The sequence below is a fragment of the Diabrotica virgifera genome, chromosome 4, assembly GCF_917563875.1.
Source record: "Diabrotica virgifera virgifera chromosome 4, PGI_DIABVI_V3a".
In the NCBI taxonomy this organism is placed as follows: domain Eukaryota; kingdom Metazoa; phylum Arthropoda; class Insecta; order Coleoptera; family Chrysomelidae; genus Diabrotica; species Diabrotica virgifera.
Window position 1 is genome coordinate 108,867,501 of NC_065446.1, and position 17,063 is coordinate 108,884,563.

At 33.2% G+C, this 17,063-nt stretch overlaps 1 protein-coding gene across 1 annotated transcript in view; it reads left to right on the top strand.

Annotated features, from left to right (window-relative positions):
- Nucleotides 1-1,205: 1,205 nt before the first annotated feature.
- LOC114331846 (uncharacterized) overlaps nucleotides 1,206-17,063 on the top strand; it is a 99,767-nt gene continuing 83,909 nt past the window's right edge. Inside the window, exon 1 of the mRNA XM_028281522.2 lies at nucleotides 1,206-1,982. Within this exon, the coding sequence (XP_028137323.1) occupies nucleotides 1,443-1,982 (540 nt within the window). The 5' untranslated portion in view covers nucleotides 1,206-1,442. The remainder of the gene's footprint in view (nucleotides 1,983-17,063) is intronic.

Sequence of the window (17,063 nt, forward strand, 5' to 3'; positions counted from 1 at the left end):
AATTGATTGTACTGTTAAGTGATTGTATTTTGCATAGTCGCTATTCTTGGGAGATACTCTAGTAGTTTCCCCTCGTTTTCTACAAGTTAAATAGATATTTGATTCTTCTTCTTCGTGTGCTATATTATCAGTTGCAGTATACGATATTTATCTTGTCTCATAATATGACCGAGGTATTCAAGTTTCCGTTTCTTAATTATTGTGAAAGAGATTTCTTTTTGTTTTCCCATTCGACGCAATATCTCTACGCTGGTGGTGTGGGCCCTCCAAGATATTTTGAGGATACGTAGGTACACTCACATTTCGAATGCTTCTAGCTTTTTCATTAGTTATTGTCCAGGCCTCTGCGCCATACAGAAAGACTGGAAATATACAACATTTTAGCAGCCGTATTTTTAGTGGGAGATATATTATTATATTTCACATGTTGTTGCTCTGGCCTTTTCAACTCTCGATCCTATTTCGGTTGTTTGATCCCATTTCGAGGTAACGACTATTCCAGTCGATATTATACATTTAATTACTGCTTATAAATGTGTAATTAATTCCTGGAGGATTATTTTCCTCCAGCCTTGAGTCATTAATGACATAAAATTTCGTAAATGAATATGTATTGGTGTATGCCGCTTTATACTGGTTTACAGTATAATACAGTGTATTAGTAATTGCCAAATGATTCCTTATTCATGAGAAAAAAAATAGACATTTGACCTTTTAAGGTACTGTCAAAAATTAAGAAATACATTATAGTTTTCGTCGCCTAACAAATTAATAATTTTTATTGACTTTCGGCGTTTTTTGGCAAGTTTACCAAAGCAAAAAATTGAAAAATTAAACACAGACTTCTCGCCAATAACCTTGTGTCAACAATTGATTATTACCCGCAATCCCGCAACATTTGGAATATATAATTACAAATAACAATAGTTGTTATATAATAATTGAATTATTTTACAGACTATGCATTCGTTTTTAACATAAACAAACAAACGAACGCTAGGGCTTGCAAAATTGCGACTAAAACCCAACTGAAAAATGAGGACAGATTCTTAGAGAACCATCCAAGAAAATTAAACAATTTGATCATAAGCGATTTCCTTTGTTGCTTCTATAAACCGTTTAAAGTATTGTTAACAGTAATTGTGAGTATGTTATCTGGTAGATAATACAACATTAATCACACCGAATGTATTTTGCATCACAACCAAGTGAAATATTAAGCGCAAGGTAAAAAATATTCAAAAAAAAACGAATGATATTCTTCCTTACCAAAACCTATTATGAATGATTTGATGTTGATATCACGTGGTACCCCTACTACTGTGTTATACATAGGGAACAGTGGATTAATTTAGTTAATATGTAGTGTAAAAATCGCCAGGTTGAATTGTCCCGGTTGAAAACTAGTGTTGTTGACAAATGTGAGTGAAGACATAGTAAACATGAGGGGTAGTACCGCTGGATTACCGGACACTGTTATACAGGGGTATAACGCCTCCTACTACACATTTTTAACAATACTAGATACTTTATTCGCATTTTTCGTGTTATGTCCCTGTGTAGTGGCCTACTGGAGGGGTGCTTGGGGTTTAATGGACATATATCTAGCTGATTACTCTTTATTTTACAATGGTCTGATATCTCTAGGCATAGGTTTATTTGGACACTGTGTTTTTATGTGCTTCCAAAAAGTATTCGAAGAAAAGTTCCATCCAGATAAGAACCGAATATTGTACTATGTCGTGTCGAGACTGTATACTGTGTGCTTTGCATTTACCTGTGTTAACGGATGGAGAGGTCCCTGGGAGTTCTTGTATATTCCCTACAAATCAGATGTTAAGTCGATTAGTGCAACCACTGGAGTAGGAATTGTGGCTTTACTCGCAATGAGAGGATTGAGGAACGTTACAGCGCCTCCATTTGTTATTGTTAACGACAGTGTTAAGGGATATTTCGAAGTACCAACTTTGTTTAGAACACCGGTAAGATTTTTATTCTGTATTACTTTTTTATAAAATAAGAAATGTAAAAGATATATTTTTTAAATGGTTAATAAAGCTTGAAAGATTGATGAAACTGATCTTTAGAAGCTGAAATATAATAATTACAAATATTTTATTTGACCTTTCTTAATCCATAATATTTTTAAAATCAAATTTTCGAAAAACCCCCTCTGTGGCTCAGTGGTAAGAGCGCGTACCGAAAGGTCCGAATGGTCGTGAGTTCGAATCTCACCAGGGTAGGGAATTTTTCGTTTGTTATAAATTAATAAATTAAAATAGTTTCTATCCTTATGGGATCGGTACTCACCGGAGGGACCGCAGACGTTCGGATACAATTAGCGTCTCTTTGCAAAGACAATAACGTCGACTTTGCAAAGTAACAAGACACTTACTCAACACACACACTACACATTACACTAGGTACCTAATTGGAAAAATCCATACAGTACCATCACCATGCCAATGGCCATTAGTTGTAGACGCATTAGCTAAATAAAAAAAAAATCGAAAAATTGAATAGATTATTTCATTCATAGGAGATTCTGACCAATAGAAAGCTACAGAAATCTAAACTAAATCGATAATTTTTGATAATTTCCCGTCGTCAAGTATATTACGTCAGATGCCCTTCGTTGCTACGAAAAAATACATTCAGTGACATTAATGACAATTAATGTTTTAAAAATTATAAAAGTGATGACTTTCAACCGTGAAATATTTATAACAACTATGTGTTTAATTGCATTAATTTGTACTTACATAAATAAATTACAATAAAATTTTGGTTTTGAACAGTTTTACTCATGAAATAATCGCAACAAATTGCACTCGATCTCTAAAATTAATATAGAATATTTGCCCTCGTGTCACTTTGAAATAATTTCACTCGTCTTCGGCTCGTCAAATTAAAACTGTCAAAGTGACACTCGGGAAAAATTCAATACTTTTAGAGCTCTTGTGCAATTACTACTGATTATTTCATTCATATGAGATTCTGACCAATAGAAAGCTACAGAAATCTAAATTAAATAGATAATTTTTGATAATTGCCCGTCGTCAAGTATATTACGTCAGATGCCGTTCGTTGCTACGAAAAAATACATTCAGTGACATTAATGACAATTAATGTTTTAAAAATTATAAAAGTGATGACTTTCAACCGTCAAATTAATATTTATAACAACTGTTTGTTTTATTGTACTAATTTGTACATACATAAGTAAATTTCAATAAAATTTTGGTTTTGAACAGTTTTATTCATGAAATAATCGCAACAAATTGCACTAGATCTCTAAAATTAATATAGAATTTTAGAGCTTTTGTGTAATTACTACTGATTATTTCATTCCTAGGAGATTCTGACTAATAGAAAGCTACAGAAATCTAAATTAGACTGATAATTTTTGATAATTGCCCGTCGTCAAGTATATTACGTCAGATGCCCTTCGTTGCTACGAAAAAATACATTCAGTGACATTAATGACAATTAATGTTTTAAAAATTATAAAAGTGATGACTTTCGACCGTCAAATATTTATAACAACTGTGTTTTAATTGTACTAATTTGTACTCACATAAATAAATTACAATAAAATTTTGATTTTGAACAGTTTTATTCATGAAATAATCGCAACAAATTGCACTCGATCTCTAAAATTAATGTAGAATTTTAGAGCCCTTGTGCAATTACTACTGATTAATTAAATCACTAGTATTCATTAAATTCATTAAATAAATTTAAATTCATTAAATTAAAACTGTCAAAGTGTCACTCGGGAAAAATTCAATAATTTCAGAGCTCTTGTGCAATTACTACTGATTATTTAATTCATAGGAGATTCTGACCAATAGAAAGCTACAGAAATCTGAATTAAATCGATAATTTTTGATAATCTCCCGTCGTTAAGTATATTATGTCGGATGCCCTTCGTTGCTACGAAAAAATACATTCAGTGACATTAATGACAATTAATGTTTTAAAAATTATAAAAGTGATGACTTTCAATCGTCAAATATTTATAAAAACTGTGTGTTTAATGGTACTTACATAAATAAATTACAATAAAATTTTGGTTTTGAACAGTTTTATTCATGAAATAATCGCAACAAATTGCACTCGACCTCTGAAATTAATATAGAATTTTTGCTCTCGTGACACTTTGAAATAATTTCACTCGCCTTCGGCTCGTGAAATTAAAACTGTCAAAGTGTCACTCGGGAAAAATTCAATAATTTCAGAGCTCTTGTGAAATTACTACCTACTGATAATTTTGTGTTTGTACTACCGCAGACGTTCGGATACAATTAGTGTCTCTTTGTAAAGACAATAAAGTCCACTTTGCTAAGTAACAAGAGATTTACTCAACACACACACTACACATTAGACTATGTGATTGTGTAATTAAGTGTACCATGCCAATGGCCATGAGTTGTCGATGCATTCGGCTAAAAAAACATGGTTTTGGTTACTTGAAATTAAAACTTTTCTAGTACTTTTCAACCACTAAGTACATGTACCTACAATACCTACAATTTAGTATAATAATTTAGTTATTTCGTTTTGAAATAACACAATACATTATGTTAAACGTGAATTCAACACATTTTTTAAATTCTTGCTCAGGGCAGACGCTAGCCTCTCGTTCTGGTATACTGGGCACTAGATATTCACTGATAATTGAGTTACACTTGATACTTGTTGAAGATTATTATGCTTTTTTAATCAAAAGTAAAGTATGTTCTATTCGGGGTCGGTTGATTATGACTTGGTTTTTTCTATAATTTGGTAAGATGAGTGTAGTTCTTATTTGACTCAGGCATTCTTTGAGTTTGGTGCCAGTTTGATCCTAAGTAGTTTGCAACGCTCTGTAGATGTAGCCTTTGATGTTTACTTTGTGATCAATCCAAGATATTTGATTTATGATAGCATTATTCCATTACTTACTAGGGAGTCCACTTCCTCATTGCCAGTCATTCCCATATGGGAAGGTACTCAGATGAAGGCAATACCTTTTTGTTGATCCTGTAAATAAGATGGTTCTGTGATTTTTTTCTTGATGTGCCTATCCGTAAGGAATGTTGGCGATCATCATGGCAATCGTTATTTTATCTGGCACAACGCGGAGAAGCTGCACATATGTTGTGTTGAACCAGGTTCTGTGATTCTTTAACCAGGATGTTCTTCTTCTTTCTGGACCTCGCTTTTCATATATTTTACCGCAGACCTTCGAGATTTGTGGTTAGTACCTCTTGATTCTTCCCCATTCTTCTAAGGATTTCCTCATTTGTGATCCTGGTACCCCTACTACTGTGTTATATATAGGGAACCGTGGCTTAATTTAGTTAATATGTAGTGTAAAAATCACCAGGTTGAATTGTCCCGGTTTAAAACTAGTATTGTTGACAAATTTGAGTGGAGACATAGTAAACATGAGGGGTAGTACCGCTGGATTACCCGACATTGTTATACTATACAGGGATATAATGCCTCGTAGTACACATTTTCAACAATACTAGACAATTTATTCGCATTTTTTGTGGTATGTCCCTGTGTAGTGGCCTACTGGAGAGGTGCTTGGGGTTTAATGGACATATATCTAGCTGATTACTCTTTATTTTATGATGGTCTGATATCTCTAGGCATAGGTTTATTTGGACACTGTGTTTTTATGTGCTTCCAAAAAGTATTCGAAGAAAAGTTCCATCCAGATAAGAACCGAATATTGTACTATGTCGTGTCGAGACTGTATACTGTGTGCTTTGCATTTACCTGTGTTAACGGATGGAGAGGTCCCTGGGAGTTCTTGTATATTCCCTACAAATCAGATGTTAAGTCGATTAGTGCAACCACTGGAGTAGGAATTGTGGCTTTACTCGCAACGAGAGGATTGAGGAACGTTACAGCGCCTCCATCTGTTATTGTTAACGACAGTGTTAAGGGATATTTCAAAGTACCAACTTTGTTTAGAACACCGGTAAGATTTTTATTCTGTATTACTTTTTTAAAAAATAAGAAATGTAAAAGATATTTTTTTAAATGGTTAATAGAGCTTGAAAGATTGATGAAACTGATCTTTAGAAGCTGAAATATAATAATTACAAATATTTTATTTGAGGTTTCTTAATCCATAATATTTTTAAAATCAAATTTTCGAAAAACCCTCTCTGTGGCTCAGTGGTAAGAGTGCATACCTTCGTATCGAAAGGTCCGAATGGTCGTGAGTTCGAATCTCACCAGGGTAGGGAATTTTTCGTTTATTATAAATTAATAAATGAAAATAGTTTCTATCCTTGTGGGATCGGTACTCACCGGAGGGACCGCAGACGTTCGAATACAATTAGCGTCTCTTTGCAAAGACAATGACGTCGACTATGCAAAGTAACAAGACACTTACTCAACACACACGCTACACATGACACTAATTACCTAACTGCAAAAATTCACCGTACCTACCATGCTAATGGCCATTAGTTGTCGAGGCATTAGCTAAATAAAAAAAAATTCTAAAAATTAAAAAAATAATTTTGTGTTTGTACTACTGCAGACGTTCGGATACAATTATCGTCTCTTTGTAAAAACAATGAAGTCGACTTTGCTAAGTTACAAGAGATTTACTCAACACACACACTACAGATTAGACTATATAATTGCAAAATTAAGTGTACCATGCCAATGATCATGAGTTGTCGAGGCATTAAGCTAAAAAAACATGGTTTTGGTTACTTAGTATGCCTACAATATGTACCTACAATTTAGTATAATATTTTAGTTATTTTGTTTTAAAATAATACAATACAATACATTATGTCAAATGTGAATTCAACACATTTTTTTAAATTCTTACTAAGGGCAGACGCGATCCTCTCGTTCTGGTATACTGGGCACTAGATATTCACTGATAATTGAGTTACACTTGATACTTGTTGAAGATTATTATGCTTGTTTAATCAAAAGTAAAGTATGTCCTATTCGGGGTCGGTTGATCATGACTTGGTTTTTTCTGTAATTTGGTAAGATGAGTGTAGTTCTTATTTGACTCAGGCATTCTTTGAGTTTGGTGCCAGTTTGATCCACAGTAGTTTGCAACGCCCTGTAGATGTATCCTTTGATGTTTACTTTGTGATCAATCCAAGATATTTGAATTATGATAGCATTATTGCATTACTTGCTAGGGAGTCCACTTCCTCATTGCCAGTTATTCCCATATGGGAAGGTACTCAGATGAAGGCAATACCTTTTTGTTGATCCTGTAGAGAAGATGATTCTGGATTTTTTTTCTTGATATGCCTATCGGTGAAGAATGTTGGCGATCATCATGGCAATCGTTATTTTATCTGGCACAACGCGGAAAAGCTGCACATATGTTGTGTTCAACCAGGTTCTGAGATTCTTTAATCAGGATGTTCTTCTTCTTCCTGGACCTCGTTTTTCATATAATATGTATTTTACCTTGCAGAATGGCTGGTAGGAGGACGTATCTGGGTTCATTTCGCATAATGGGTCCAAAGAATTCCAACCTTCGAGATTTTATGGTTATTAGTACCTCTTGATTCTTCCCCATTCTTCTAAGGACTTCCTCATTTGTGATCCTGGTATCTCTACTACTGTGTTATACATAGGGAACCGTGGATTAATTTAGTTAATATGAAGGGTACAGCTAAAAAACCAGATATGTCACTTTTTATTGAAAATCTCTTAGTACTTAAATTCTTCTTCTTGTGGTGCTTTCTCCTTTAGTGGAGCTTAGCGACTATACTGGCAAATCTGTCTTTGTCCAATGTGCCTCTAAACAAAGATGTTGAATCAAGGCCGGTCCAGTCTCTAACTAAGCCATGAAATCTGGCGCCTACCAGGACCCGGTTTTCCTTCAATCTTACCCTGGATGATCACTTGCGCTAGGCGATACTTTTCATATCTCAGTATGTGTCCCAGGTAGCTAACTTTTCTGACTTTAACGATTTTCAGCAGTTTCCTATCTGTACCTATTCTCCTCAGAACATCTTCGTTGGTGGTGTAGGTTGTCCAAGGTATTTTCAAGATTCTTCTATAAAGCCAGAGTTCAAAGGCTTCTAACTTGTTCATCAGTGTTGTGTTAAGTGTCCAGGCCTCCGTTCCATACAAAAGTATTGACCACATATAGCAATGCAGAAAATGATATCTAAGGCTGATACTAATGCTACTGTTACAAAATAAGCTTTCATTTTGATAAACCCCTGTCGGGCGATCTCTATTCTCGCCCTTACTTCTTGTTTATAATCAAGTTGACTGTTGAACCAGCAACCAAGATATTTGTATTGGCTTACGTATTCAAGCTGTTGGTGTTTCACATATATTGGAAGAGGTAAATTTCAGTTCCTTGATATTTTCGTAACTTTGGATTTCGCAGTATTGATCTTCATCTCCATTTTTTCACAACTCTCAGTAACCCCATCCAACAGTATCTGCAGACTATGGTCCGAATCAGTCATTAATACCGTGTCATGTGCATAGCGGATGTTATTTACTCTTTGACCGTTTATCCTGATTCCTTCTAAAGAGTGCAATAAAGCGTTCGCAAATATTACCTCAGAGTAGATGTTAAACAGTATGGGTGATAACACACAACTCTGTCTAACACCTCGTTGTATTTCAATTGGCCTCGACGTGTTACCATTGGTCTTTATGATTGCTGTCTGATTCCAATAAGTAGCCTCTATAATTTTAGAATCTCCTTTGTCGACTCAGATGTAGTTCAATCTTTCTATTAAGGTCTTGTGCTTCACCCTATCGAACGCTTTCTCAAAATCTATAAAACAGGCAAAAAGGTCTCCTTGCTGATCTTTGCATCTTTGTGCCAGATTTTGAAGACAGAATATTGCTTCTCGTGTCCCCATACCTTTTCTGAAGCCAAATTGTTCTTGACCGGTGATCTCGTCACATCTTTTATATACTCTGTTCTGTATGATTCGCAAGGAAAGCTTCATAATGTTATTTAATAGACTTATAAGGCGGAAGTCCTGACGTAATTTGGCGTTCTTCTTTTTAGACAGTGGTATGACGTTGGATTCAAGCCATGTTTTAGAAATCACCCCCAGTGGTGGATTTAGGGGGGGGCTAGAGGTGCTGTAGCACCGGGCCCCCAGGTTGAAGGGGCCCCCAAAAGACCTACACATAGTGATGTGAGTCGAGAATATTTCCAAGCGAATATTCGCGAACATTGGAAAGTTTCCGAGAATATTCGCCTATAAAAAATGGAAATATTCCCCTGACCGCGAATATTCCCGGAAACTTTCAATAGAAAATTCTCGAGAATATTTCCGAGAACTTTTGAGAATATTTCCAAGAGCCTTTTGGACATAAGAGTCAGTGACGTAATTTGAATTTACATGGAAGTAGCGCTATTTAATTTACACGGCCGGCGAACTTATACCACTGCCAAGTACAAAGGGAACATTGTTTTGAACATTACCTTCATTATTTTTACACTAAATGCCTAAAGCTATACTAAAATTATAATAAAGATGCACCAGAAATAAACAAACCAATACACGTTGAATATTACGAGGAGTAGTCCCGAACCATGATTTAAAATGTGTAAACTTTGCAAATCATGATTTGGGATTTATAATGTATAATGTATAATTGTATACCTATACATTGTAAATCATGATTTGGGAGTCCTCCTCGAACATTCAATGTTTCTTGGTTTGTTTATTTCTAGTGCATCTTTATTATGATTGTATATAGGTATAATGCATGGGAATACTTCAAAAGAGAAATAATAAAAAAAGAAAAAATCGAAAAGTGAGTTCATTTACCTACTTAATTTATATTAGCGCAACTTTTAGCCTAATCAAATAAAAAAAACATAATTTAATTCCGAACAGTTTTTGTCCTTTTTTTAAAACAAAGTTTGGGCAAAATAAAAAGATATATTTGAAAAAGGATACGCTTCAGATGACGGCACAATTATTTCAACAAGGAAAAGCAAGTAAATTTTTCTTATAAATTGGTTTTTTAAACTTTAGCCTAAATTAATGATTACATAGAGGTTTTTACAATTTTTCTTTAAAAACCTAATGGGACAACCTTTAATTTGAGACTTTGTAAGTTCGTTTTCATGCGTAATTTATTTAAATAATTAAAAATAAACACTGAATAATTGGTTTTTAAAAATAGGGTAATAGTCGGTAATACACACAGAAAAAAGCTTGTATTTTAGATATAAAAAGAAAGATTATATTTTTTCAAAATTTTATTTTATCTCTTCTTAATTCCGAGAATTCTGTAGTGACACCTAAAGACATGTTGGATATTATTATCGAAAAAGACCTTGTTTCAGTGTTTTCAAATACCTATATTGTTTTAAGAATATTTATTTAACTATACCTATCACGAAGTGCGAATCCGAAAGATCATTTTCAAAATTAAGCTTTATTAAAAATAAATTAAGGTCATCAATGGGCGAGAACAGATTAGTTTCGTTATCGATCTGCTCTATTGAGAATGACGTATTGGGGGAAATTCATTTTGAAAGTGTCATAAAAGCATTTGTTGAAAATAAACAAAGAAAACAGCGTTACCTTGTCTTAGCCTTGTATCTTCTGCATAATTTTAAATGTACTGAAGTTTATATTGTTTCAATTTTTAAAGTGCCTTGTCAAAAAAGAGTTGGGTAGGGCCCTCTACAAGAATTAGCACCGGGCCAACTAATGAATAAATCCGCCCCTGATCACCCCTGTATTGTAAACATTATTAAATAGTCCAAGAAGAAGGTCTAAGTTTTCCTCGTTGATTAACTTCAATAGCTCAGCTGTCCTACAGATTTGTTGTTTTTTAGTTGACGTAGAGCATATTCCAATTCGGACTTTAGTATTGGAGGACCTTCGTCGTTTTCTTTATTTAATGTAGGAGGTTCTTTGAGTTCATAGAAGAGATTCTTTTTATAATCTTCCCACATGTTTATTTTTTCTTCAGGGCTTGAAATCAGTTTGCCTTCTGCGTTGATTAGATTATTTGGTCCTTGTGAGTATGTCGTGTCTGTGAATTCCTTGAGTCTCTTATGAAGATGGAAGTCATCATGTTTTTTATATAAGTTTTCGATCTCTTCACATTGTTCCGTTATCCAATACTTAAATAAAAATACTTAGGTAAATTCTTCGATTGACGACCTATATTTTAGACTATAACTGGGAAAAAACTACCGTAGTATGGCGTAAAACAATGTCTAAAATAGAGCGTACCGAATAAAAATCAGCTTAGTCCAAACGTCCAGGGGAAAAAATCAGCGATGTCATATAAACAAACCGGCTGAGGCAATGTTAATAATTTTTATAGTCTAAGATACGATATAAGGTCGATTTACACCGATCTGTTTAATGGATAAAAATTATTGGATATGTAATTTAGCATGTTAACAATTACAAAAAACAAGGGTTGCCCGATCTAATCTTGTTCTACCTATATTTAATTAATCATTAAAAAATGACATTTTGTTTATAAATAAAAAAAATTCTACCCGGACAACTATTATTTCAGATTTTTTAGGTCATTCTAAACAAAAAAGGTCCTTTGTAATTTTTCTCTAAAGTTGATCGTTTTCTAGTTATAAACAATTTAAAACTGAAAAAAGAACGAAAGATGACGATTTTCCAGACTCAAAAACATAAGTATAAGATATCATTTTTGAAATTACGAAGTACCTAAATTTAAGTTCAAACCTTATTCTATCAGTTCTTGATAAGGCTTTTGGACTTATTTCATTCTGAAACATTGTTTTTTAGTTGTTAATGTCCGTCTACCCGTAAGAAACGTTCCTCATTAACATTTAAAAAAATATGTTTTAGAATAAAACATGGCTAAAATTATTATCGAGACCTGATAGAAAAAGGTTTGAGCTTGAATTTATGTACTTGATGATTACAAAAATGATATTTTTTACTTGTGTTTTTGAGCCTTGAAAATTGTCATCTTTTATTCTTTTTTCAGTTTTAAATTGTTTATAACTCGAAAACGACCAATTTTAGAGACATTACAAAAGACCTGTTTTGTTTAGAATGATCCAAAAAATTTGAAATAATATCCGTCCGGGTCAAAAAATTTTTTTTTAATGCATAATATAATTTAATTTTTTTAATTATAGTTAGAACAAGATTAGTTCGGGCAACCCTTGTTTTTTGTAATTGTTAACATGCTAAATTACAGATTCAATAATTTTTATGCGTTAAACAGGTCAGTGCAAATCGACCTTATATCGGATCTTCTACTATTAAGAAATTTGCAAAAAAAGTAACAAAAAGGAAGCCGTTTGTATTTATTCTTCAAATAATGTTTCAATTCCGAAAATTGCCACCAACTATCTGTACTATAAACGCCAAGTGTCTATGTATGCCTTTAATGTACCGGGTGTTCCAATAAGAATGGCTCTCGGCCAAATCTCAGGAACCGTTTATAGTACAGCTTTGAGAAAAAAAAAATATTTATAACAAATGTTGCCTCGAGAAAAGCCTGGAAATTATTTTCATAATTGTAGGTCCACCGCTAGAGAGCGTAATTGAATATCAAAAATTAAAAAATCAAAATTTTACAAAATTTACCTAATAAAAAGGCACTGGAAATCCAATCATCGTATTCTTCATAAAATTCTGCGCATATTTGATTTCACAAGTTTAAGTCTACCTTTGCAAATAAGAGGTGGGGGTGAGTGGGAACCTTCTTATGAAATAATGGCTGTAAGTCCGGTTCTGCTACATCGAATTTTGCGTACTTGATCTTGTTAAAATCAGCTCTTTTTCGTTAATGTACGTGACTTATTTTAGAAATAGCCTAATAAGTAATATGCAAGCTCGGAGGCGTTATTTAATTATTTTCAGAAATCTAGTTTTCTTTGGAAAATATTAAATACAAGTATGCATTTTTAATCCTGTATTACAAAACTAGACCAAATTAGCAACATAATACCGAAAACCGCATGTCGATACCTTTTTTCTATCTGGAGATATTTTAAGAAACGTGTTAATTTTAAACAACTGTTAATGTCACCGGTAAACCAAGTTAAGGAAAAGTAGTGTGCTATGGAAAAAACAAAGAAACATTTTCCAGATGTAAACATATATAATTAAAATAAACAACAATAAGACAAACAACACTGTAAAATATAAAAAGAAATAAAAGCAACTACTTACTTAGTGACGACCTAAATGTTCAAATTTTTGCCCATCATTTTCGATGCAAGGCACTTACTCTTTCAAGAGTAGATTGAACAGCAGTCTCAATTTCTGCTTTCGCAATGCTTTGAATGGCGTTTCGTATTCTCTAGATTCTAGATCATGTTTTCTCGAGTAGTGGGTCTAGCGGCAAAAACAAGGTCTTTAATCCGTCCCCATAAATAAAAGTCCAAAACAGTTAAATCTGTTCTATTTCTGTTGCCCATCGAAAATGATGGGCAACAATTTGAACATTTAGGCAGTCACTAAGACTAAGTAAGTAGTGGCTTTTATTTCCTTGTTATATTTTATAGTGTAGTTTGTCTTAGTGTTGTTTTAATTAATTATATACGTTTACATCTGGAAAATGTTTATTTGTTTTTTTATAGCACACTACTTTTCCTTAACCTCGTTTACCGGTGACAGTAACAGTTATGTTTAGAAGTTACACATTTCTTAAGATATCTCGAGATAGAAAAAAGGTATCGACATGCGGTTTTCGGTATTATGTTGCTAATTTCGTCTAATTTTGTAACACAGGATTTAAAATGCATACGTGTATTTAATATTTTCCAAAGAAAACTAGATTTGTGAAAATAATTAAATAACGTCTCCTAGCATGCATATTACTTATTAGGCTTTTCGAAAATAAGACACGTACATTGACGAAAAATCGCTGATTTTAACAAGACCAAGTATGGGAAATTCGATTTAACAGAACCGGACTTACAGCCATTTTTTCATAAGAATATTCCCACTCACCCCCACCTGTTATTTTGCAAAGGTAAACTAAAACTTGTGAAATCAAATATGAGCAGAATTTTATGAAGAATATGATGATTGGATTTACAGTACCCTTTCATTAGGTAAATTTTGTAACATTTTGATTTTTTAATTTTTGATATTCAATTACGCGCTCTAGCGGTGGACCTACAATTATGAAAATAATTTCCAGGCTTTTCCCGAGGTAACTTTTGTTATAAATATTTTTTTCTCAAAGCTGTACTATAAACGGTTCCTGAGATATGGCCGAGAGCCATTCTTATTGGGAATTGGGACACCCGGTACATGTCCTCGACTAAACAAAAGCACGAATATATCGACTAAACTAAGTCAGTTATTAGGCCAGTTATGACTTACACGGCCGAAACAAGACCAGATACAAGCAAAACACAAAGACATCTGGAGACCAACGAAATAAAGATCTTACGAAGGATTGCTGGAAAATGACTACAGGACAGGGTAAGAAGTGGGGAAATCAGACGCATAAGAACAGAAAAAAGAGTAGAATCAACACATAAGCAGGATATCTGAGTCAAGGAGAGTAAGAATAGCCAGGGAGAAGTCACTGTTAGCTTGTGCTTGGGGTTTGATGAACATATATATCTAGTTGAATACTTTTTAGTTGAAAGACTGATAAATTTTGTACACACTTGAATGAATAAAGTAAGTGAAGAAAAGTATATTAAAGTGTGTAAATATATATTTAATTTCCTTAGCTAAGCGTTTTCGACAAAAATGTCATCTTCAGAGCTAATGGTCCAAGTATAAAAATACTTTTAATTTTACAACGGACTCATATCTCTAGGCATAGGTTTGTTTGGACACTGCGTTTTTATGTGTTTTCAAAAAGTATTCGAAGAAAAGTTCCATCCAGATTAGAACCGAATCTTGTTTTATGTCGTGTCGTGAATGGAGAGGTCCTTGGGGATTCTTGTATATTTCCTATAAGACAGATGTTATGTCAATTAGTGCTACCACTGGAGTAGTAATTGTGGCTTTACTCGCTATGAGGGGGTTGAGGAATGTTACAGCACCTCCTTTTGTTATTGTGAACGACAATGTTAGGGAATGTTTCGAAGTACCAACTTTGTTTTGAACTCCGGTAAGATTATTATTTTGTTTTACTTTTTATTATATAAAATAAGAAATATAAAGTAGTACCAGGTATCTAAGAGATTCATTAATATTCAGCTCAGCGGGCTCTTCAAACAATAGTTTGTTTGAAGTTTGGAGTTGCATAAACAGGGGATCCACCTGTTTTATAAAACGATCCCTTGTTTATGGAATTTCACACCTTCGACAGTAGTACCCCTCTGAGCTGAATATTAATTAGTCTAAATATTTATTAGTAAAGCTCGGATTATAGGCAAAATGCCATTTTTTGCCTATTTTGCCTATTATAATTGTTTTTTGCACTTTTTGCCTTTTTTCGTAAATTCCGCCTATTTGTGCCTTTTTTAAAATTTCATGGTACTACCCATGATATTATTCTATTACTAAACCATTCTATAATAAAATTTTGGGTCAATAATAAAATATCAATGGTTTGTTTACATAACAGATTTCTAGCAAAATGTACCTGATCGAGACTTGAGGGTTAACTATTTGGAAATCCCTAAGCTTTATTAGTTTATTATCAGTTGTACAGTCGGTTACTGTTTCAGAGTTTAGTCACAAATTGCTATATCCTAGTTTAGTTTTGTTGCGTATACCGAAAAGCAAAGAACACGTTTTAAAACGTTTTAGACATTGTGTGAAAAGATGACATCTAAATTAAGGCTATGGATCGCACCTTATTCGGAACTTTCTCTAGAAGGAGATGGAGCATTTTGTAAACCATGCGCCAAATCGGTAAGTTTTATTTTTTCTCTGTTTTTCTCGTCCCACAACATAACTAAATTCTAAAGCGGTTTTAGAATTCTAATTTTTTTTTTTAAATTCTCAGATTTCTAGTAAAAAAAAGTACTTTATTGACCAGCATTGTGGAACCCCACTTCATAAACGTAATTTGGAAAAATTAAATTCCTTTTAAGTTAGCCCAAATATCTCTGCTAGTTTAAGCAGTTCAAAAAAAAAGGAGGAAGACGCATTTAAATTTGACTTATGCCAGATGATGATTGCATCCAACATTCCTCTATATAAAGTTAATAACCCTAGTTTTAAATGCTTTTTCGAAAAATATCTTATAAATCCTTACCGGACGAGAGTACATTGAGAAAACATACTGTGGAAAAATGTTATGTGGAATGTATTTTAAAAATTAAGCGGGAGTTAGAGGGCAATTTTTTGTATATTATCGTGGATGAAACGACAGATGTATGCGGCAGGTATATAGCTAATTTAATGATTGGAATTTTGAACGAAAACTTTGCGAGAAAACCTTATTTACTTGCCGTTAAAGAATTGGAAAAAACAAACAATTTAACAATAAGTCGATTTATACAAGATAGTTTAACAAACCTCTTTTTACCCAACCCTATACCAGTGAATAAAATAGTTTTAATGTTTTCAGATGCTGCGGCATATATGTTAAAATCTGCTGTTAATTTAAAGATTTTTTATCCTAATTTAATTCACTGCACTTGTGTAGCCCACGGGGTAAATAGAATTGCTGAAGAAATAAGAAATCTGTCTCCGTTGGTAAATAATTTTATAAATTTTATGAAAAAAGTTTTTGTAAAGGCTCCGTTGACGGTGCAAATATATAAAGAAAGACTTCCCGGTGTCCCTTTGCCTCCTAAACCAGTAATTACAAGGTGGGGAACCTGGCTCGAAGCAGTTTTTTTTACTTTGAACATTGCAATGAAATAGAATTAGTTATGTCAGAATTTGATGATGATATTTCCGAAGCCATTCGAGAAGCAAAAAAAAATATTAAAAAATCCCAAATTGAAAAAGGAACTCGCTTATATCAATGACAATTATAAATGAATAGTTACCACAATTAACTTATTAGAAAAACAAGAGATACATTTATGTGAGTCAGTAAAATTAATAGATAATTTAAAGACGAAAATTAAATCGGCACCTGGAAGTAACGGTCAATTAATTTTTAAAAAAATGAAATATGTTTTCGACAAGAATGAAGGTTTT